The sequence below is a fragment of the Schistocerca americana genome, chromosome 2 (assembly GCF_021461395.2).
Source record: "Schistocerca americana isolate TAMUIC-IGC-003095 chromosome 2, iqSchAmer2.1, whole genome shotgun sequence".
Lineage (NCBI taxonomy): Eukaryota > Metazoa > Arthropoda > Insecta > Orthoptera > Acrididae > Schistocerca > Schistocerca americana.
The window spans coordinates 784,555,081-784,578,058 of record NC_060120.1 but is presented as its reverse complement, the minus strand read 5'-3'; the positions used below and the strand labels follow the sequence as shown (position 1 = coordinate 784,578,058).

The 22,978-nt window shown below is 45.5% G+C and overlaps 1 protein-coding gene across 2 annotated transcripts in view; it reads left to right on the top strand.

The window, feature by feature from the left end:
* The window catches only part of LOC124595210 (rap1 GTPase-activating protein 1), a 143,996-nt gene that overhangs the window by 107,270 nt on the left and 13,748 nt on the right, over nucleotides 1-22,978 (top strand). For both annotated transcript variants that reach the window (XM_047133850.1, XM_047133849.1), the window contains exons 2-4: nucleotides 20,674-20,856; nucleotides 20,980-21,218; nucleotides 21,321-21,472. In XM_047133850.1, the coding sequence (XP_046989806.1) occupies nucleotides 20,674-20,856; nucleotides 20,980-21,218; nucleotides 21,321-21,472 (574 nt within the window). The remainder of the gene's footprint in view (nucleotides 1-20,673; nucleotides 20,857-20,979; nucleotides 21,219-21,320; nucleotides 21,473-22,978) is intronic.

The following is a 22,978-nucleotide window of genomic DNA, read 5'->3' as shown; positions in this document are numbered from 1 at the left end:
TTATTATTACATACCGCCGTATCAGCTCCCTCGTTAGACACGGCCACGCTGTTTTTACATTCTTTTTTTTTTCTTTTCACCTGATATTTTTTCTCGTCTCGTCTCGAAATTCTGGCACAGGGACAAATGCAAGTTCACAGCTTCTTCGCGAGTTTCTCGGTACAAGTAATTATCGTTGCGAGAGTGGAGTCACGTTTCGTTGGCCTCTGTGTGTGTGTGTGTGTGTGTGTGTGTGTGTGTGTGTGTGTGTGAGCACATGCATGCACGGCAGTTCCCTTTGTTGTAGGCTGCTCATGGCGCATACCCATCTCGGTGCACCAGCACTCCGTCGCTTCTTGACGGGAACGCATTTAGATGGCGCGAAATTTCTTTGAGAACGGAGAAAATTACACGCCCGACGAGTTCAATTCAGGCTCGGCGTCGCTTTGTGCAAAACGGAAATGAATGTCTCGGCCCGCTTCGCCGCCAACCCTTTTAAATGCGACACCCGCATGCGGAGCAAGCGTGTGAGAGGAAAGGAAGAAAAAGGAGGGAAAAAAGAGGAGGGAAAGGGGCTAGACGCGAATGAGGACAAGAAGGAATGAGAAGAAATCGCCCCGAGCGTGCCGGTGGCGCAATTTCTCAGGTGTGCGTGTGGGAGTATTCTCTTACACGTCGTTGCGCTGACTGACGCGTTCGATCGCGCTCAGCTTCGAGGGCGAAGAAGGGTGTGAGATGTGAGGTAACTGTTTTGCACGCGGGCAGCGCTTTTCGAAGCATGCAAGACGTAGCCTTTCTTTTCGGTCGGTACGCTACTTTCCACTCGTTATCAGGCGGAGCTTAGAATAGAAATAAGGTTCGTACTACTAGCCTTGCCTTTAGAGACTTCTGGGATTGTATTCTTTAACTCTGGTTCGGCCCATTCACCTAGGTGTGTACATACGCCTTGCCGGAAACCTGTGACAGGTTGTGAACTGCAAACCGCTTCGAAGGGCATAACGAACGTAGACAGTGGCCACGAAACTTTTGGGCCATACGCTACTGTCAGTATCTACGTGGTTTCTCCTTCTGTCTGTTCTTTGGTTGAAAGGCGTCATTGGGACCTATTCTATGGGGGATTGTGGTAGCGTAAGTATCGTTTTTATGTTCAGAAAGAAAACCTAATCCATACCCAGATCTATAACTGATGAGACATTACTTGTTCTTTGTCATTATGGATTTTTTGCCTTGCACTAGAGATCATTACAGCTAACTCTTTTATAGACAGTTATAAATTTTGTCATAGCGTTTCAAATATTAAGGGACGAATAGAGTGAGACAGTGACAGCTTTAATCTTCGTGTTGGAGGTAGGAGAACTGTGTCGAGAACACGCCGACTGTAAAATTCACACAGATAAGGTTGTAGGGAAATTAAGAGCTTAATATTTGATGTTCACCTAGATTATTATAACGAAGTGAAGGTTGGTGAAGGACTCGGATTCGTAATTGTCCTGTAGTGATGCAGGAAAATTTCTGAATACCAAAATGAGGATGGCCATACACGGAACAGATCTCTGTGCTATCGGTATGAGGGTCTAGTATCTTAATCAGTACACTATCCAACCTTGTAAAGGAAGAAAGCGTTAGAGGAGGAAAGGGTAGTAGAGGACAAGTGAAAATGTGGCAATGTGACGAGCTTCGGAAGGAATAGAATGAAGGAATAGTGGGGTGAAAATGGTAGATGAGTACAGGAGGTGAAGAAAGATGAGCAAAACGCAAGGGGCACGAGAAATTATGGGATAAGAATGCTGAAGAAAAAGAAGGAACTTCAGAGTATAGAAGAAGAGGAGAGAGATGTAGCAGAACTGAGGAGAAAGAAAGTGGAAGGCAGAGTAAGTGTAAGGAGAGGAAGGAAAAGACAGGTGAAATTGGACGAGAAGAGAATGAAGAAGGAAAACAAATTTAAGGAATGTGTGAGAAAGGAAGGAGATGGAGGGGTTAGGGGCGAGAAGGAAATAATGGGAGGTGACGGAGGAAGGGGAGAGGAATGAGGAAGAAGAAGGGAGTGAAGAGGAAGAAAGGGAGGAGGCAGGCTTCCAGTGCTGTCAGAAGGCGATTACCACGGCTGCCGTTGCCATGACAACACCGACGGACACTGTAAGACGACGCAGGGCGCGCACCCAGCCAGCGGGGCGCCGTGTGCAACAAGTGTGCACTGCAGCGGCGAGGATCGGCTTGCAGGCGGCTTGTGTTTCGCACGGCGGCTGGCGGTATTTCGGTCGCAGACTGCTCGTGTAACACACAGGGCCGCCCTTGTCCGGCCTTGGCTCTCACTCGTGATTTATGATAGCGTCTACCGTTACTGCTCCTTTGGAAGTCAGAACGAGCGCAACGTATGCGGGGCCTCTTGCTGCTTTCCAAGCCTCGAGTAGGCAACTGCAAAGGACACGCCCCCGCTTGTTCAGAATTCAAAGAGATTATGCCAGAGGCTGCACCACACCTTTCACGCGCTTCGCTGGTAACGTTCTGACAACGAGGAAGTTAATGACTGTTGGGATCCGTTGTTGAAGCTATTAGTACTTCCAGCTGGCGTTTCGTTCACTTAAACGATATGAGCCTTTGGAAATTGTTGCTATGTTAAACAAAAGTTTCTGTAGATAAATTAGTCTCCGTGGCACGGTTGCCTGCTTCCTTCGCACGTTTGCACCAAGCATTCCCTATTAAAGGGTGGACACGGATGGCACTGTGTTAGCTATGCCACTGCGCTGTGTGTAGGCGGACGACGTTGAAACCGTTATCGGTGCATCTAATGTCCATCACGTGGCGTGTGACATCATAGGATCAAAGTCGACGTTGTCTTTCCAGGTGAGCTAATGTTTTTCTCCGACAATGTGTGTACACATGAAGAATAAAGGTCTAGAATGTTAATAAAGTTGTTTTATTTTAAAAGCTTTAAGATCTTTCATATAAAAAAAATACGAAGGCACTGCTTTTCAGCGCGCCCTCGTTCACCACAGTAAACAACTCCTACGAGAAGTTAAACATAGCACGATTTTGCGAGCGTTTTTGTTTTACCAATGGACACAGCTAGGGTGCTAAATAAGTGAGAGCTATCCGTGATGCACAACGGCTCTCTCGAAGAGCAGTGATGTAGTGTCCTTAGAATGAGCCATAATAAGACAGTGGTGAACAAAAGCAGAAGAGTGCCGGGATGCCGGCTGCGCACGCAGGCGTGAAGGAGTCGGCAATTAGGCCGGCTTCCGCCGCTTGCGTGGTTCCGCCCGCGCCCGCAGTGTCTGCATCTGACCCCGCGACCTCTGCGGCGCACACGCCCTCTGGAATGTCGAGCCGAGCTGCACTGAGCGGTGACCGCGCCCGGCCTCCCGGGCTCCGCCCATTGTCCGACACAAACACCTTCTGCGTGCGCTCGCTTGCGTAATGTCCGCACGCAGCCGGCCGAATGTTGACGCTGTCTGCGCATTCCTCGCTGCTTCCGACTCCTTGCTGGCCGCCCCCGTCACCAAAGCCAGGCGCGCAATGGGACACAGGCGACGCGGCGTAGGAGCAGCGCAGCGCAACCCTACGCAAACGCGTGTTTGTGTGGTTCACAGGTTTCTTTCTGTACAACAGCGCTAGCTGAGACGCAGAGCGGGACAGCACAGTACGGCGCCTGCTTTCGAGTCACAGTAAACTTCACTGCGCAAGCGTCTCTTAAGTATACCAAACCGAAGCATCTCCCCTGGGGCGTTCAGGTCAAGAATCCGGAACACCTCGGTCTTGTTCTTCTACAGAAGCCAGTGACATATCTTTGACACGGAAGTACCCTCTAGACCTCGCGCTGGCCGGCCGTTGTGGCTGAGGGGTTCTAGGCGCTTCAGTCCGGAATCGCGTGGCTGCTACGGTCGCAGGTTCGAATCCTGCCTCGGGCATGGATGTGTGTGATGTCCTTAGGTTAGTTAGGTTTAATTAGTTCTAAGTTCTAGGCGACTGATGACCTCAGAAGTTAAGTCGCATAGTGCTCAGAGCCAACCAGTGAATGGCAAAACAGCAGGTCGAGCCACCAGATAAACGTACAAATTTGCATTCGGGGTGCTTCGGATAACCTCGAGACTTTCCAGAATGAGATTTTCACTCTGCGGTAGAGTGTGCGCTGATATGAAACTTCCTGGCAGATTTAAACTGTGTTCCGGACCGAGACACGAACTCGGGACCTTTGCCTTACGCGGCCAAGTGCTCTGCCATCGGAGCTACCCAAGCACGACTCACGACCCGTCCTCATTGCTTCAGTCCTGCCATTATCTCGTCTACTACCTTCCAAACTTCACAGAAGCTCTCCTGTGAACCTTACAGAACTAGCTTCGCAGGAGAGCTTCTGTGAAGTTTGGAAGGTAGGAGACGAGGTACTGGCAGAATTGAAGCTGTGAGGACGGGTCGTGAGTCGTGCTTGGGTAGCTCAGATGGTAGAGCACTTTCACGTGAAAGGCAAAGGTTCACTGCCACCGAGTCAGAACTAGCTTCCATCAGGAAACACAAAAGACCAGTTGTATCACCGTCGTGCCAACTGCTGCTCAGATTGTTGCTGCAGATGCAGTAGACTGCGCCAGTGCCATACGCCGAATCCGACAGTATTCCCTCTCGATAGTGTCACTTGTCCGTCCAGAGTCCAGTCTTCTTGCTATCTTACATTTTCGTAACCACCGCCGCCAACAGTCATGTACAGTGGCTACATTCCTGCCAAGTGATTCTGCAGTACAGCAGAAGGAACACCCAGCTTCTCGTTCAAACTCAGTGAGGTGTTGATAATGGCGTCTTTGTCGCCGTAAAGGCGTTCTTGACTAACATTAATTCACCAGGTCCAGTCTGAATGATAACTAACGCTCACGACCTTTCCAGTGTGTATGGTTCAAATGGCTCTAAACACTATGGGACTTAACTTCTGAGGTCATCAGTCCCCTACAACTTGGAACTACTTAAACCTAACTAACCTAAGGACATCACACACATCCATGCCCGAGGCAGGATTCCAACCTGCGACCGTAGCGGTCGGGTGGTTCCAGACTGCATCATCTTTCAGATGTAGAAACGACTCTATGAAATTTCAGTTCCTTCGCACACCTCCTTCTTAGCTTTGCGATTTTTTTTTCCGTCAGCGTATTTCCGCACAAATTCGTGGCGTTGACTCCTATCTAAAGGGAAATAGTTAGTGAGCAGTTTATTAGAATACACAGACGTCAAGGCGTATTTACCTAGATTTCTTCTCGTGGAGCAACTACAAATTTTACAAAAATTTGGTAAAAGATACCTCGCAAGAATGGAAGAGTTATATTACGAAACGAAAGGAATCGGACAAATCACTCACAGAGGACAGAGGTGGTCGCTGCCACCCGCGCGTGTGCTCCAGCTGACACTGTGTACCGTAGTTGGTCGATGTTTCCGGACAAGGGTCCATATTCTCACTTTTTTCTTAATGCATCTTATGCAGGCCCCCTATGTTTTTACGCACTAATGTTTCGACAAAAGTATTGGGAGGTTCATTTATATGGAAGGGGTAGCGAGAGGAATCGTAGGTTCGCAAACACGGTACAGAATCAAAGCCGATCTCGCAGACGGCACGAGAAGAAGTCCTACTTACACTACTGGCTATTAAAATTGCCACACCAAGAAGAAATGCATATGATAAACGGGTATTAATTGGACAAATATATTATACTGGAACTGATTACATTTTCACGTAATTTGGGTACATAGATCCTGAGAAATCAGTACCCAGAACAACCACCTCTGGCCGTAATAACGGCCTTGATACTCCTGGGTATTGAGTCAAACAGAGCTTGGATGGCGTGTACAGGTACAGCTGCCCATGCATCTTTAACACGATACCACAGTGCATCAACAATAGAGACTGGCGTATTGTGACGAGCCAGTTGCTCGGCTACCACTGACCAGACGTTTTCAATTGGTGAGAGATCTGGAGAATGTGCTGGCCAGGGCAGCAGTCGAACATTTTCTGTATCCAGAAAGGCCCGTACTGGACCTGCAACATGCGGTCGTGCATTATCGTTTTGAAATGTAGGGTTTCGCTGGAATCGAATGAAGGGTAGAGCCACGGGTCGTAATACATCTGAAATGTAACGTCCAGTGTTCAAAGTGCCGTCAATGCGAACAAGAGGTGACCGAGATGTGTAACCAATGGCACCCCATACCATCACGCCGGGTGATACGCCAGTATGGCGATGACGAATACACGCTTCCAATGTGCGTTCACCACGATGTCGCCAAACACGGTTGCGACCATCATGATGCTGTAAACAGAACCTGGATTCACCCGAAAAAATAACGTTTTGCCATTCGTGCACCCAGGTTCGTCGTTGAGTACACCATCACAGGCGCTCCTGTCTGTGATGCAGCGTCAAGGGTAACTGCAGCCATGGTCTCCGAGCTGATAGTCCATGCTGCTGCAAACTGCTCGTGCAGATGGTTGTTGTCTTGCAAACGTCCCTATCTGTTGACTCAGGGATCGAGACGTGACTGCACGATCCGTTACAGCCATGCGGATAAGATGCCTGTCATCTCGACTGCTAGTGATACGAGGCCGTCGGGATCCAGCACGGCGTTCCTTATTACCCTCCTGAACCCACCAATTCCATATTCAGCTAACAGTCATTGGATCTCGACCAAGGCGAGCAGCAATGTCGCGATACAATAAACCGCAATCGCGATAGGCTACAATCCGACCTTTATCAAAGTCGGAAACGTGATGGTGCGCATTTCTCCTCCTTACACGAGGCATCACAACGTTTCAGCAGGCAACGCCGGTCAACTGCTGTTTGTGTATGAGAAATCGGTTGGAAACTTTCCTCATATCAGCACGTTGTAGGTGTCGCCACCGGCGCCAACCTTGTGTGAATGCTCTGAAAAGCAAATCATTTGTATATCACAGCATCTTCTTCCTGTCGGTTAAATTTCGCGACTGTAGCACGTCATCTTCGTGGTGTAGCAATTTTAATGGCCAGTAGTGTATTTTTTTGTTCCTGTTGAACAAGGGAGGATGAAAGGAAGGGAAGTTAAGAGTTTAACCTTCGCGATGAAGCCAGGTGAGCGATGGATGATGAAAATACATTTGACTGACGAAACGGAAGGCAGCAATCTGAATGTTGTGGTAAGGAGCCCCCAGTTTGGGTCAAGAAGAGGGCGCTTAGTTGGTTGCGAGGAGACGTCCGACCGCGGAGATGGCGAGCGGTGGGTCAGGTAATGCGGTCGCCGCGTTCCCACAGCGCTGCGGCGCGGCGTGGGAGTCTCCCACGTCAGCAGACGCGACGCTTTGCCGGCAGGGCGCGCTCCGCGCAGCCTGCAGGTCACTTAGTGGCGCCATTACTACAATCACACAGCGAGCTGCACTGGCGTGGGCTGGAGCCACCTGGACCTTCACCGGCACCTCACACGCAGACCAGTATCGCACTAACATAGTCATCACTTCACCATCACCGTCATCGTCAGCATCATCACCATGCTGTCATCACCACCACTATCATCATCTTAACGTATTTGCTATCAGCATCATCATCGTATTTGCTATCAGTATCAACATTATCATTATCTTTGCTGACATCAACAGTCATCATCAGGACCATGATGTTTGTTATCGTCATTATCGTCGCTATCACCAGTATATCATTCATAAAGCACTAGCGTCGTTGACAACAAAAATAGTGTGTAACTCGTCTTTACGTTTCATGAGTGAGCATCCCTCTGGGCGGTGACACAAAAATAAGGCAACCTTTGGGATCTTGGGGGAGGAGGAGCAGGATGCGACTTTTAATTAATAATACTTCGCTTTGCATACAGTATTTTAACACGTCTGTTGAGATGACGTAGCCGGCCGGTGTGGCCGAGCGGTTTTAGGCGCTTCAGTCTGGCACCGCGCGACCGCTACGATCGCAGGTTCGAATCCTGCCTCGGGCATGGATGTGTGTGATGTCCTTAGGTTAGTTAGGTTTAAGTAGTTCTAAGTTGTAGGGGACTGATGACCGCAGATGTTAAGTCCCATAGTGCTCAGAGCAATTTGAAACCATTTTTGAGATGACGTAGTGTGGTCCACAGATATGAAGCCTATGAAACGTCTTAGAATTTTGACTAAGAGACCTGATTTCAATACGTACTTTTCAAATTTCCTTTGAAGTGGTCAGAAACACTCTCCGACACTTTATTTGGTGCAGCAGGGATTCCCTTCGAAATGCTTCCATCAGGTTCGTCCAGTGTACGTGATTTGTTTGCGTACACCTTGCATTTATGTATCCCCAGGAAAAAAATCACCTTCTGACATCTAGATAACTATCTGGAACCACATTCGGCTGAGAATTGGGCGTCGTTGTCATCTCATCTGTCTCTCTCCGCATCCATCCCCCCACTTCTCTCTCTCCAAAAAAATGTTCAAATGTGTGTGAAATCTTATGGGACTTAACTGCTAAGGTCATCAGTCCCTAAGCTTACACACTACTTAACCTAAATTATCCTAAGGGGCCGGCCGAAGTGGCCGTGCGGTTAAAGGCGCTGCAGCCTGGAACCGCAAGACCGCTACGGTCGCAGGTTCGAATCCTGCCTCGGGCATGGATGTTTGTGATGTCCTTAGGTTAGTTAGGTTTAACTAGTTCTAAGTTCTAGGGGACTAATGACCTCAGCAGTTGAGTCCCATAGTGCTCAGAGCCATTTGAACCATTTTATCCTAAGGACAAACACATACACCCATGCCCGAGGGAGGACTCGAACCTCTCTCTCTCTCCCTCTCCCTCTGCGTGTGTGTGTGTGGGGAGGGAGGGAGGGAGGGAGAGAGAGAGAGAGAGAGAGAGAGAGAGACAAGAAATTGGCTTTCTTCTAGCAGGCGCAGCAAGGTATACAGGAGCGCTTCTGAGAAAATTGGAAAGTAGGAGAGAAGTACTGGCAGAAGTAAAACTGTAAGGTAGGGTCGTTAATCGCGCGTGAATAGCTCAGTTGTTAAGATTAGTACCCTTGGAAGGCAAAGATTTTGGGTTCGTGTCCCATTCCGGCGAACAGTTAATGCGTCAGGAAGTTTCAGAACAATGCACTCCGTCGCAATCTGAAAGATTCATGGCTGATATATGAAAGTTAGCAATTTTCATCATCATCTCCTTATTCTTCTTTTTCCCTGCCTTGTCCCGTATCTTCACGGGATCGGTATTGCGTGTAGCCTAGTGCTATTCTATGTGATAGTGAGAATGTTTGTGAATCGTGTTACTGAGGCGGGACGTGGATATTAGCCCGTTATTCACCTAGTCGTATGTGGGAAACCGCCTAAAATACACATCCAGGCTTGCCGTAACACCAGCCCTAGTCGTTAACTAACCGGGCGGATTCGATCCGGAGCCGGCGCACCACCTCTAATCACGCTCACAGATATCTGGACGGATCTACACGTTTCATGTGGTCGGTAACAGACATCGCAACTGCTGATAGGTGAAACAAATGTGCAGCTCCAGTCCCTTTCTCTTCCACGTACCTTGCGTTTCAGCGGAGAGAAAGAACTAACGCGAATAAGTGAAAGGTACGGCTGTTCCAACCTGGAAGGTTGGTTTCAACACCACAGTGCATTAGTAGCCATAGTACTATTAGAGGGGGGTATCCTGTTGTGTTCCTTTACGGTAACTGAAAGAAAGAGACAGAGAGAGAGAGAGAGAGAGAGAGAGAGAGAGAGAGAGAGCGAGGGGGATTTGTTTCCCTCGAAAATTTCCTCCAGTCTTACCTCCTCTGTGTTATAAAAGATGTTTCATTGACCTCATTTGTACTAAGATTGCAGTACACGCGTAGTAGCTAGTTGCTTCCACCGCCCTGACTGGGACTCGTAAGTTCTGAATAACATTCAACAATCTGCTGTCTTCTAAGTTGTCTCCTGTGCAGAAAATAGCACGGATGTCCTGAATCCGTTAACTTGACGCTGTAACAAAAGGTTAACGGGAAACTGTTACTGTATAACTAATTATATTTTGATTTAGTTCGTTTAAACGGGGTGCCACTCGCTTATTTGTTAACACAATACGATAAACTGCGCAATTACAGTCCATTTTATCAATTACAAACAATTTCCTATCTTCACACTTTCACAGAGAATAAATAAAATTATTAATTGCGCGTTCACGTAATTACTATCAAACTAGTACTCAGTTACATGTCCAAAAACCAAAGATTGTTAATTAAGTTCTTAACCACTCCCAACCGCGCCAGACAACATGTCTGTCCTCAGAGACTGCCGATCGAGCCCTTACATATACAAACCAGAGATCGCTAGTTAGGGTTTAACGGACACCGACCGCGACAGACATCGTCTCTGTCCTCCGAGACAGCCGCTTGTGTTTTGATCTTACTGTGGAACCACCTCGCCCGCCATCCAAATTCGGAGATCTTCTTGTCGCACCTAAGTGCTTCGTATGCCTTTTCCTTTAGCAATTGTTCATCATTCTGCTGGTAATTAATACGTTTGAGATAATGGAATAATAGCCTACTTTGAGATATGATTTTATATGATAGACAAGTAAATTAACTGTTTAGTTTTTCTAGTATTAATAACAGACGTTTATTATTTTGGCTCGCTACTTCCGAACACAGCAGCCAATCGCAGAAAGGGACCACAATTTAGGCGGTCTTTCTGACGATACACGTGCCGAATAAACCCTATGTCACCGTTACCTTACCGTTGGTAAGGCGGGTACCAGGTTGAGATTAATTGGGAGAGTCCTTAGAAAATGTAGTCCATCAACAAAGGAGATGGCTTACAAAACACTCGTTCGACCTATACTTGAGTATTGCTCATCAGTGTGGGATCCGTACCAGGTCGGGTTGACAGAGGAGATAGAGAAGATCCAAAGAAGAGCGGCGCGTTTCGTCACAGGGTTATTTGGTAAGCGTGATAGTGTTACGGAGATGTTAAGCAAACTCAAGTGGCAGACTCTGCAAGAGAGGCGGTCTGCATCGCGGTGTAACTTGCTGTCCAGGTTTCGAGAGGGTGCGTTTCTGGATGAGGTATCGAATATATTGCTTCCCCCTACTTATACCTCTAGAGGAGATCACGAATGTAAAATTAGAGAGATTCGAGCGCGCACGGAGGCTTTCCGGCAGTCGTTCTTCCCGCGAACCATACGCGACTGGAACAGGAAAGGGAGGTAATGACAGTGACACGTAAAGTGCCCTCCGCCACACACCGTTGGGTGGCTTGCGGAGTATAAATGTAGGTGTAGATGTACTTCACACCACCTTACGCCATCTTCCCACTGCTACCCACTCAACCTCTCTAAGAAGTTCTTCTTGTAGCTGCATTAGATGGCTGTAAAGCCAGAAATGTTACAACGTACCCAGCCAGTTATTGGAAGTCCTACAGTTAAAAACTGCCTCCGAACCACGGAGAACCTTGGAAAAGGTGAAAAAAGTGAAAGATACAAATCTTAGTACCGACTAGGGACCGAATCCGAGACCTTTTGGATCCGTAGCCTATCGATTAGTAAATTAGCGAAGGGAGGTGCCTGACGCAGTGCGGTAATGGATAATGAAGCACAGCGACAGTGAGATGGGCAGCGGTGCGTATCGACGCGAAACCGCCCAGCTCAGCCGTAACTTGGGCCGGCCCTCGGCTCTGGAGGACCCGCAGGCAAACGGCCGGGCCGTGAATCACAAAGGCTGGCGCTCCGGCGCGTGGGCGGGCCGGGTTCGTGACTAAGGACCCGGCCGGGCTCGAGAGCAGACGCGCCACCGCCATGAATATTTATGCTGTCGCGGAGAGCGCTCGGAAATAGCGCGAATTATCGGCGGAGGTGACAAGTGCTGCGCGCTTCTAGCGCCACACTCTCCAGGGCGGAAGGAGGAAGCAGTCTTGCCGATCTCTGGGAAGCGATCGCCGCTCCCCTCCGGTTTGCCAGCTGACAAATCTCTGTACTGAGGCGACTGACACAGGTCCCCGAACCGCGCTTCCTAGGCAGTGGTCAAATACGTTTTCTTTATGAAAATCAGTGTACGAGAGGCGTTCAGGAAGTGATGCAATCCCCTTTTTTTCTGAAAGCAGGTTGGTTTTATTCAGGATTCCAATGCACAATATTATTCCCCACTCTTGCGGCTACAAAACCCTATTTTTCAACATAATCTCCATTCAGTGTGACGGCCTTACGTCGGTCATCTCGAATGAGAGTGTCCGCACGTTCCAGCATTGCAGGAGTCAAAGCTGTGTGCGGCCACCGGCACGCGGAACATCGGACGCGTTTGCGCGACCTTGCTGCGATGATTACAGACGCCTTGCCCAACCGTGCTTTCGTCCACTGCCTGGTCTGCACAGCAAGTGCCTATGAGTACCTGCAATGCTCTGGTTCTCCACTAAACGAAAACATAATGACAGCTCTCTACATGAACGCACCTCTGTCACAGACGCCATTTTGAACTCTACGTATGGCGCCATCATCTATCGGAACTTCATGAAACTATGGGCGCTGAAGCGAGAATATTCCACGATGTCACACAACAAATTCCGTATCTTTTTAACCGACAGTGGCTGAGAAAAAAATGTTGCATTACTTATTGACGCTCCTCACACACTTCTGCTCTTGTTCCGATTCATCCGTGCCTGTAGAAAAACAGTATGGGATTTGTGGATCCGCACTCATGCAAACACTTCCTTTGTTTACGCAGACGGAGCGTACTGCCAAAGGTGAAGACACTGGTCGTAGTATAATGAAATTCTATTCTTGATTTCTCAACCTCAGCTATCACAGACAGTTTCTTAGTCGTCATCAGATGTTCTTAATCTGTCGACTGAACGGGCGAAGTGCGTGACCCTAAACTCAGGAATGCATTAAAAGAATTTTGTCCCCAAACTAGTTTCAGCCGTAACTGTGTTTCTTTTTTTATCTAAAACCATTAAATTTTGACTTTTTCGTCTATCTTATAATGTTGTTTTGATTAGTTTCAATCATGTGTTCAGTACAGTGTCTTTTACTTATTTAGTTCACTGCATGTCATTGCTTTGATAATCTGTTTTGTTTTTATCATGCGTCTGTCTTTTATGAAATTTACGTGATTTAGGGCCAAAGGAACTTTTATTAACAACTGGCGCTCAGTCTGTAGATGGCATGCTGTTGTTATGGCCTTCTGTCGGAAGACTGGTTTGAAGCACCTCCGCCGGTGGTAGTGGCCGAGTGGTTCTAGGCGCTTCAGTCTGGAACCGCGCGGCCGCTGCGGTCGCAGGTTCGAATCCTGCCTCGCGCATGGATGTGTGTGATGTCCTTAGGTTAGTTAGGTTTAAGTCTAAGGGACTGATGACCTCAGATGTTAAGTCCCATAGTGCTCAAATGAACCATTTTGAAGCAACTCTTCATGTTCATATTAGTTGTGTCTCTTTATTCCTGCGTACTATATGCAAAAATCTAAAATTCACGTGTATTGAAATTTAAAAAAAATCATTGATTACTGCGAGTTATAGCTGATACTAGGTTGGGGATAATAAACAGGGTACTTGCATCAAGGATGACCCACAAATTCCACACTGTAATGGTTTAGGAAAAGTTAGTTCAGAACCAAATTTCGATGAACTTCTTCACTCTACTGCAAAAAAAATGGATCGAATACTATGGGACTTAACTTCTAAGGTCATCAGTCCTGTAGAACTTAGAACTACTTAAACCTAAGTAACCTAAGGACATCACACACATCCATGCCCGAGGCAGGATTCGAACCTGCGACCGTAGCGGTCACGCGGTTCCAGACTGTAGTGCCTAGAACCGCTCGGCCACCCTGGCCGGCCACTCTACTGCAGGACATCAGCTTTAGCCATCTACTGCTCACATTGACAGTTATTTCAGCGCATAATGCGACCAGAATGCCTCATCATCATCATCATATCCGTAAACAGATGCAATACCTCACTGAGAATTCTGGTTTTCTTAATGAATACTTGCTCGAAATCCTTGTCGATGGATTCACTTTCCAAAAGCTTGAAGTATCGACCTCATACAGTAATAATGCTCAACCATTTTTTGTTGGGATATTATGGCGTCGGGGTTACAGTCAGACTTCATACTCTGTTGAAATTTGCCATCGCTGCTGCACTAAGGGCTCTCAGTTACGTTTTAATATGAAAAACAGCACAGGCGATAAACCGTAGGTGTAGGAGAGGTGGAGCAGGTGTCAGGTGTAAAGAGGTTACTTGGGAAATAATAAAAGTAATGCACAGTGTTACCTTACACGTAGCGTGCAGGATTAAAATGTTTAATTACGTACTGAATACAGTCCTTTATAATAATGATTGTTGTTAGAGTGAGAGAAAAAAGGTCGAGAGCTTCCAACCCACACGCGAATGAGCGTGACCAGCCGACGGAGAAGCGTGCTCATACTCGTGGAACAACATGCGACGGCCTGACCGCTGCAACACGAACGCAACTGACCTCCACGGCCGAGAACAAACGTCCATACTGTACAGTGTATTATCACCGTGGGAAGACACCGAGTGAGTTGGTGCAGTGGTTAGCACACTGGACTCGCCTGTGGAAAGAACTACGATTCAAATCTGCGTCCGACCATCCTGATGTAGATTTTCGTGATTCCCCTAAAACTCTCTAGGCAAATGGCCGAGGCCGATTTCCTTTCCCATTCATGAACCAATCCAAGCTTTTGCTCCGTTTATAATGACCTCGATGTCGGCGAGACGTTAAACCACTCCTTCCTTTCGCGACAAGACATCCACAAACCCCGTTTTTTGCTGATGAGTCTTCCGGGCTGTATTGCCTAGGTCGAAGAAACTTTACGGTTCCTGACGTTTTGTCCAGAGCTGCGCTGGACATCTTCGGAGTTACCCCTGGTGACGTTTCCCATGGCGTGATCTATCACCATCGACATTTGTTACAAAGACTTGGCAACACTGTATAACCAAACAATAGCAAATGATCGTACTATACAATTTTCCCATGACATACATGTGCTTATATAAAAAGAATCGATCTTCATTGTTGGTACTATCTTACCAATTGAAATAAGTTTGTGTTAGCAGTTCAGGGTCTATAGAATGATGTAACCATATGAGTGTGCAAGTGTTAACGGAAGATGATGTGTTCGTTACTATGCTCTGTTTGCGAAACAAATTTCCCCGCAAAAATGTACATAAATACGCTAATGAAATAATTTTTACGTACAACTCAGTTAAGGTACACACTAAAATAAATGTATCTTTCTGTAAAGGGTTACATTACGGTGCATAACCACACTAACACACTCAGGAAGTAATTACTCATCATACTTCGGAATTTTTTTTTCAGTCATTAGTCTTCTAACTGGTTTGATGCGGCCCGCCACGAATTCCGCTCCTGTGCCAACCGCTTCATCTCAGAGGATTTATTTTCTGGAAGTATCCCAAGCTCTGTCTTCCTCTACTTTTATCCTCTACGGCTCCCTCTAGTACCACGGAAGTTGTTCACTGATGTCTTAACAATAATCTTTTATCTTGTCCCTTCTCCTTCTCAGTGTTTTCCACGTATTCCTCTCCTCTCCGATTCTCTGCAGTACCTCGTAATTCCTTACCCTATCAGTTCACCTAATTTTCAACATCTTTTTGTATCACTACATCTCGCATTCTTTGATTCTCTTCTAGTTTTCCCGCAGTCCATGTTTCACTACCATGAAATGCTGTGCTCCAAACGGACATTCTAAGAAATGAAGCCATATATTTGATACTAGTAGACTCTTCTGGGCTAGGAATGACCTTTTTGCCATTGATAGTCTGCTTATGATGTCTTCCTTGCTCCGTCCGTCATTGGTTATTTTGCAGCCTAGGTAGCAGAATTCTTTAACTTCGTGATCACCAATCCTGATGTTACGATTCTCGCTGTTCTCATTTCTTTCGTATTTCTTGGATCTATTCTCACTCCATATTCTGTACTCGTTAAACTGTGTATTCCAGTCAACAGATTCTGTAATTCCTCTTCAGTTTCACTGAGGATAGCAATGCCATCAGCTAATCTTATCATTGATGTCCCATCACCTTGAATTTTACTTCCACTCTTGAGCCTTTCTTTTGTTTTCGTCGCCGGCCGGAGTGGCCGATCGGTTCTAGGCGCTACAGTCTGGAACCGCGCGACCGCTACGGTCGCAGTTTCGGATTCTGCCTCGGGCATGGATGTGTGTGGTGTCCTTAGGTTAGTTAGCTTTAAGTAGTTCTAAGTTCTAGGGGACTGATGACCTCAGAAGTTAAGTGTCATAGTGCTCAGAGCCATTTGAACAATTTTTTTTCCCGTCATTGCTTCTTCGATGTGTAAATTGAACAGTGGGGACGAAAGACTACATCCCTGTGTTACACCTTTTTCAATCCGAGCACTTCTTTCTTGGTTAGATTAATGTTACGTATATTAACATTAAAGTGTCGTGCTAATAAATATTAGTAAGAAGTGACTGAAGGAATGAAAATTATTATAAATTTAAAATAAAGTCGTAAATCTCACAGTTCCATAAACGCGGATAAAAAAAAAAAATCACTTGTAGACTGAATGTTTTAATCTTGATCAACACCCGGCGCAATGAATTCTCATACGCAATACGCCAGCCTATTAGCAACGAAGCCTTGTAATACTAATGACTCGAACCCGCAGACAAGTGATGAACAGGAAGTACGCAGATGAACTGTGAGTTATCAGCGGTCTCCCCACATCTGTGCTAGCACTGCTGCAAGCTCCATGCACACTTCTACGTGTACCTAGAGCAGCTTGGTGGCGGGCGCTTTGTGCGCCGGCGAATGGTCGCTAATGACCGAAACGGTGCCGGAAGCTGCGGGCGTGGGCGGGTGCGTGCCCGTGCTGAATCGCTCGTTACCTCGCGATTGTGGCGCGTCTCCGCCGGAAGCGAGTTTCCGCGCCGCGCGCAATTCCCCGAACCGACAACGTGCCGTCCCTGTGTTTACAGCACCTGCCGCGTATCCTAGGCAACCAGTCGTTAGCTGTGGGCAGGTGGTGGGGAGTCGCCGCTGCGCGTTGCATTCCACAGGCACACGGCTCAATCGGCCGCGCCTCATTCCTCGGTATTCATGCTAGTATCAAAGGCTTCGCGTCCTACCAACCTTTCCTGCGCGGTATTTGCTCCGCTCCAAGCGCGGTGCCGGAGCAGTTACGTGGGCCAAAGGCTAGACTCCTCGTCCGCTGATCACCATATAAAATTCCCTAATTAGTGTGTGCAAGAGCGTTTCGTGGATCTAAGATGGGGGGAGGGGGAGCTGTAACTGCTGCTAATTTACAGAGTAGTTTTTCTGCCTCAGTTACTTTTACTACCATCTGATAGCGCAGCTCGTAAGTATTCGAGTGCGCATTAATAACGTAAAGTTCGGCAATTTTTGAAAAAAAAAAAAAAAACGAAACCCAAAGTATTCCGCTATAAGTGGAACGAATATTTCAGTTTAAAATATACTATTATGCATGTGACTCGTGTTCTATCACTCACACGGAACCACTGAACACGGAAATGGCTTGGTGCGTTATTAGAATCTGAAGGAAAATATTCGTTTGATCACGAAATAGGGGAGGAAGGGGGGAGATGGAGGGAGAATACCAAGGATGTGATACGCGAATTGGGATGCCAAAAATGGTTCAAATGGCTCTGAGCACTATGGCTCTGAGCACTAGTGGTCATCAGTCCCCTAGAACTCAGAACTACTTAAACCTGACTAACCTAAGGACATCACACACATCCATGTCCGAGGCAGGATTCGAACCTGCGACCGTAGCAGTCGCGCAGTTCCAGACTGTAGCGCCTAGAACCGCTTCTTTTTTTTCCCCCGCTTTTGATCGTTGCATCTGCTCAGGGCGGACGTCGTAAAACATCCATTGAAGTTCGTTGTTAATCGAGTAACTCAGTTTTTTTATTACAGAGAGCACGTAACCCTCTGACCGAACACGCTGAGCTACCGTGCCGGCATAACCGCTTGGCCACTCCGGCCGGCTTTGGGGTGCCAATCTTAATTTTAAAAAAGTCGCATTTCGTTGTAGCAGGATCTTCTCACGAAATTTCAATCACCAGTTTTCTCCTCAATGTGCGAACGAAAATATTTTGTTGGTGGCCACGAACACAGGGAGAAACGATCATAGTAATAGACTAAGATAAACAGAGCTCACACGGAAAGATGTAAGTGTTCGTTTTTCCTGCGTGCTGTTCGAGAGTGGAACGTACAGAAATAGCTTGAATGTGGCTCTAAGAACCCTCTGCCAGGCACTTAATAGTGGATTTCATAGTAATCATGTAGATATAGATTGTACCGACGTTTTAACTCTGAAAATGAGAACCACTGCCAGCAAAGTATAGGAATGGCAGAAACAGTAAAAAAATATTCCGAATTATTTCCGGAAAGTGAACTGAAACCAATATTAACTAAAAGAGAGCTTTATTTAGTAATACAGCTCTATTTTAATTAATACTGTAAATAAATTGTCAGTTTACGGCAGTAACGCGTAAGTAATGCAGTGAGCTTTCAAATGCATATCACATGATCACATTTTTTAAGAGCGTGAAGATGAAGCCGCATTTTCGTCGAAATCAACTGCAAATAAATTAAAACAACAAACACAGCTCACTGGAAGCGAGGCAGCAAGAGAAGTAGCTTTTGTTCTTGTGATCGAGGAATCCGTTTGGAATTTTCACGACAAATGGTTCTGGGTACACTTGCAACTTTCTTCAGAGTGATACTGAATTGATACATGTCTGGCGCGGCTAGTGGTTGCGGTTGGGAAGGAGCGGCTATTATGCCGTGTCCTTGCTGGGTGCTTCCTTGACTGTATGTCATTTCGGAATGTGCGCCAACTAGAAGATGCTATCGATTTCTTGGTACTTAATTATATCCTAAACGTATCTGGAATTTGAATGTAACAGTGTGGTGCACTCTAATGTAGGTTATTTGGCGATATGTTTTGTGCGTGATGGAAGCATAATGGTTGCACAGATGTCTTTGAATACAGATTCTATAAATTTATCCAGCAGCGTCTTATATTCCATTTCATTCTCACAGAATTCCAACTTATTCAGGTCTTCTTCATTCGCCTTCCCTAATATTAATTTCCCGTGATGGTCCCATTTCATACTGCTTCTTGCAGTCCCTAAATACACTCCAGGACACAAAACGTCGCATCACGAAGGAACAATCCGAATGGGATGGAAACGATAGATGTGATGTACATGATCAGACAAACAAATGATTACACTTCCAAAAAAATTGGAGGATTTATTTAACAGAGAGAGCTTCAGCAGCTGAGTAAGTCAGTAATGCGTTGGTCAACCTCTAGTCCATAAGTAAGCACTTATTCGGCTTGGTGTTGATTGACAGAAATGTTTGATGTTCTCCTGAGGGATATTGTGCCAAATACTGTCCAATTGGCGCGTTAGAGCGTCTAAACACCGAGCTGGTTGGAGACCCCTGCCCATAATGCTCCACACATTCTCAATTGGGGACAGATCCATTGACGTTGCTGGCCACGTTAAGGTTTGGAAAACACGAAGACGATCAGTATAAAGTCTCGCCCAAAACGGGTGGGCATTACCTTGCTGAAATGTAAACCTAGGATGTCTTGCCATGAAGGGCAACAAAACGGGGCATAGAACAATGTTGACGTATCACTTTGCTGTAAGGGTGCTGCGGATAACAGTCAGAGGAGTCCTGCTATGAAGTGAAACAGCAGCCCAGATCATCAATCCTGGTTGTTGGGCTGTATGGCGGCCAACTATCAGGTTGGTATCTCACAACTGTCCAGGTCATCTTCAGACACATCTTGTTGGTCATTGGGGCTCAGTTCCAAACAGGAGTAATCACTGAAGACAATTCTACCCTGGCCAATGAGATTCAATGCTGATGGTGCTCAGCACGAATGCAGATGGGCTTGTTGGTGTATAGAGGTCAATGGTAGTTGGATCAAGGGGTGCCAAGAGCTCAGCTCCCTAACTGTGAGCAGCCTGTTAATGGTCCTCGTGGTCACTGAAGCACTAGTTCACATCGGGTTGATGATAATGATGACTCCAGGGCTCTGAGTGCCTCTGATTATTGCTCGGTCCTCACATTCTGTCGAGTCTCTAGATTGACTGCTTCCATCGTGATGCTGTGTTCAGCAGTGATTCAGCCATTCAGCCCAACATGATCAAATAGTGGCAATACTCCTACTCAGATGTTGAGCGATTCACCGATTGCTCTAACCAGCTTGTTTGAGTCCAACTACACATACTCTCTCAAATGCTGATGTGTGTATATTGTTCAATATCTGTCTATGATGCATAGTTACTGTCCAACTGATTACATGGACTGAAATTCACAGAGATTTTATGCTCTGGTATCTACATGTCCTCTGTTTGCTCTCCTTGCCAGCTGTACAGTGAAATTCTGCACACATTCACTTCTTAGAGTGCGCTTAAACAATGTATAGTATCGACTGAAATGATCCCTGATCGTGGAGGACCTGTCACTATGGTCACATCACCATGCTAATGGAATTAAGAATAATACAAATCATGCTTGAAACCATATTTATTGCAAGAAAAATTCTTTTTATTATTAATTTCTTCTGATTAATTAACCAGTTGTTAAATAATATATGTGCAAACAAAATTCATATTGTCATACAGTAATGAAACAGAGAGCACAACTTGTCATTTACTTTTGTATTGGAACCTATACAAATATACACTAAATAGTTGGCATCTTACTGTTTGTAGGAGCACGTGAATCTAGTGGCCTCAGATGATGAACTCGGCCCAGTGTGTCTGTCAGTGAAGACGGAGAATGTCGCCAACCAGGAGCATACCCGTATCCTGTTGCGCCTGCGCACTGGCACAATGCACGAGCTGGTTCCTTCCTCGTGCCTGGGGCCTGTACCATCGCCAGCCAAAATGGCAAAGGTAAGGCCCACTTCCTTTTTAAAGATCCGTTAGTGAATTAGAGTGACCATTTTACAAACTATCCACAAATTTTTTGTTTAAATTCTGAGTCCACTACGCTAACTCTTGATAAATGCATTACAGCTTCTTAATGACCAACTCACGGTGGATAAGTTTACACCAGTGCTGTACCCAAGAGCATCAAAGCTGATTGCTGAATATGATGAACATGTCTTGGTGTCTACTTTCAAATTTGGAGTCCTCTACCAGAGATTTGGACAGACAACAGAAGAGGAGCTGTTTGGGAACATGAATTCAAGCCCTGCTCTTGATGAGTTCTTGCAACTCATTGGACAAAGGATTCCTCTGAAAGATCACAAGGGGTAAGCTTTTCTCCTTCTGCGATTGAGTTACTGACATCTCTGAAAATTTTGAAATCCCCAATCAAACATTGGTGATGATTAATTTTCCTTTTCTCTTCCTAGGTATCGTGGAGGCCTGGATACGCAGTTTGGTCACACAGGAGAAGAAGCTATTTATGAAGTATTTAAAGACAGAGAAATCATTTTCCATGTTTCTACAATGTTACCATACACGGAAACTGATCCACAACAGCTACAAAGAAAGAGGCACATTGGTGAGTTCACTTCTCTATTACTATTGGCTGCTCTATTGGTCCCATGTCTAATGTCTTTATTGTAATGCAAGATTGGAGTTATGGAAGACTTCAGAACAAAAGTAAAGTTATTAGGACAGGACATATAATTGAATTAGTCTGCAAGTAATGTTGTACCGTATGCCTGCCAAATGCTAAACAGGTCTCCTGTCATTCTAATCTGTCCTTAAATACAACACTGATTTAAGAATCATCATTATCATGGTAGCTGTTGAACACTGAGATATCAAATATGTTTCAACAATACATGGGTAGATAACAGACACAGTAAATAAGATTATTGCCTGTTGGCACTAGGAGACTTAAATGCCTGGGTAAGCTACAAGCTCTTACGAACAGCATGCAGTGGAATGCTGAAGCTTTTCAGTATTTACATTGCCTGTCAAGTGTGACCATGCAAAACAATACAGTTGCTAAGGCACTGGATCCACATTCAGGAGAACTGGACCTTAAATCATCATTCAGCCACCATGCTCTAGCTTTCCCACGGTTTACCTTAATTGTTTCAGAATAACGCCAAAGGAAGACCTATCAATAGACTGTAGTCCAGTCCTTTCTTCCATCCTCCTCCAGCTGAATTGGTCCTTCATCTCGTATGATATTTATGTCAAAAAATGTTAAATTTGAACTTTCCACGCATTTTCTTAGCAGACTAACAACAATAACGCATTTGTATTTACTTCTTCAATATATAAACACTATATTAAAAGAAAACTTTAAAAAAGTTGGATTTTCAAGCCACAGGCATGCATTATTATTTTTCAAGATAAGCCACTGTGATGGGTTGAAAGGCTCAGATGTGGGGCAAGCGAACGTAAACAAATTCACTAAAAGAAGGTGTCATTTTCCACTTATGCTGTATTAATTTTATTTGTTCGCAACTAGTTGCAGCCTTCAGTGCCATTCTCAAGTGATTTTGTGGTTTTGTACAAAATATATCGCCTCCACAAAAGGAAATGCAACAATATGAATGTAAACATACTTGAAATACATTTACCTGCAAAAGAAACCTATTTCTTATGTACTGAAATGACAGTGTCTATAAATTAGTGTTTTCTGTTTGTATTGGTTCACAAATGCTGTCTTGTTGGTTTGATAGCTTGTCATTTATGAAGTTATTATATTGACTAAAGAGTAAAGCTAAGCACCAAATAAATATTACAATATGAATTCCAGGAAAAATTAAATATATAATTTTTTTGTTGTGTAGTTGATATTAGCAGCATATGACTGATGTTAATGGGGGAATTTTTTTCTGAAGATATGTTTGCCCATTAAGAAATTATCTGGTTGACTTTTTGAATCACTGAAAATGTTGATTTTTTTCTAAGACATTCATTTGCTTCCCTTTTTTGTTATGGTACCCTGTATAAAGAAAATAATGCATTGTGTAAATCTACTACAAAATTACTTCAGCGTTTTAATTATGTGACCAAACAATTTAACTGAATATGTTCCTGAATGCAT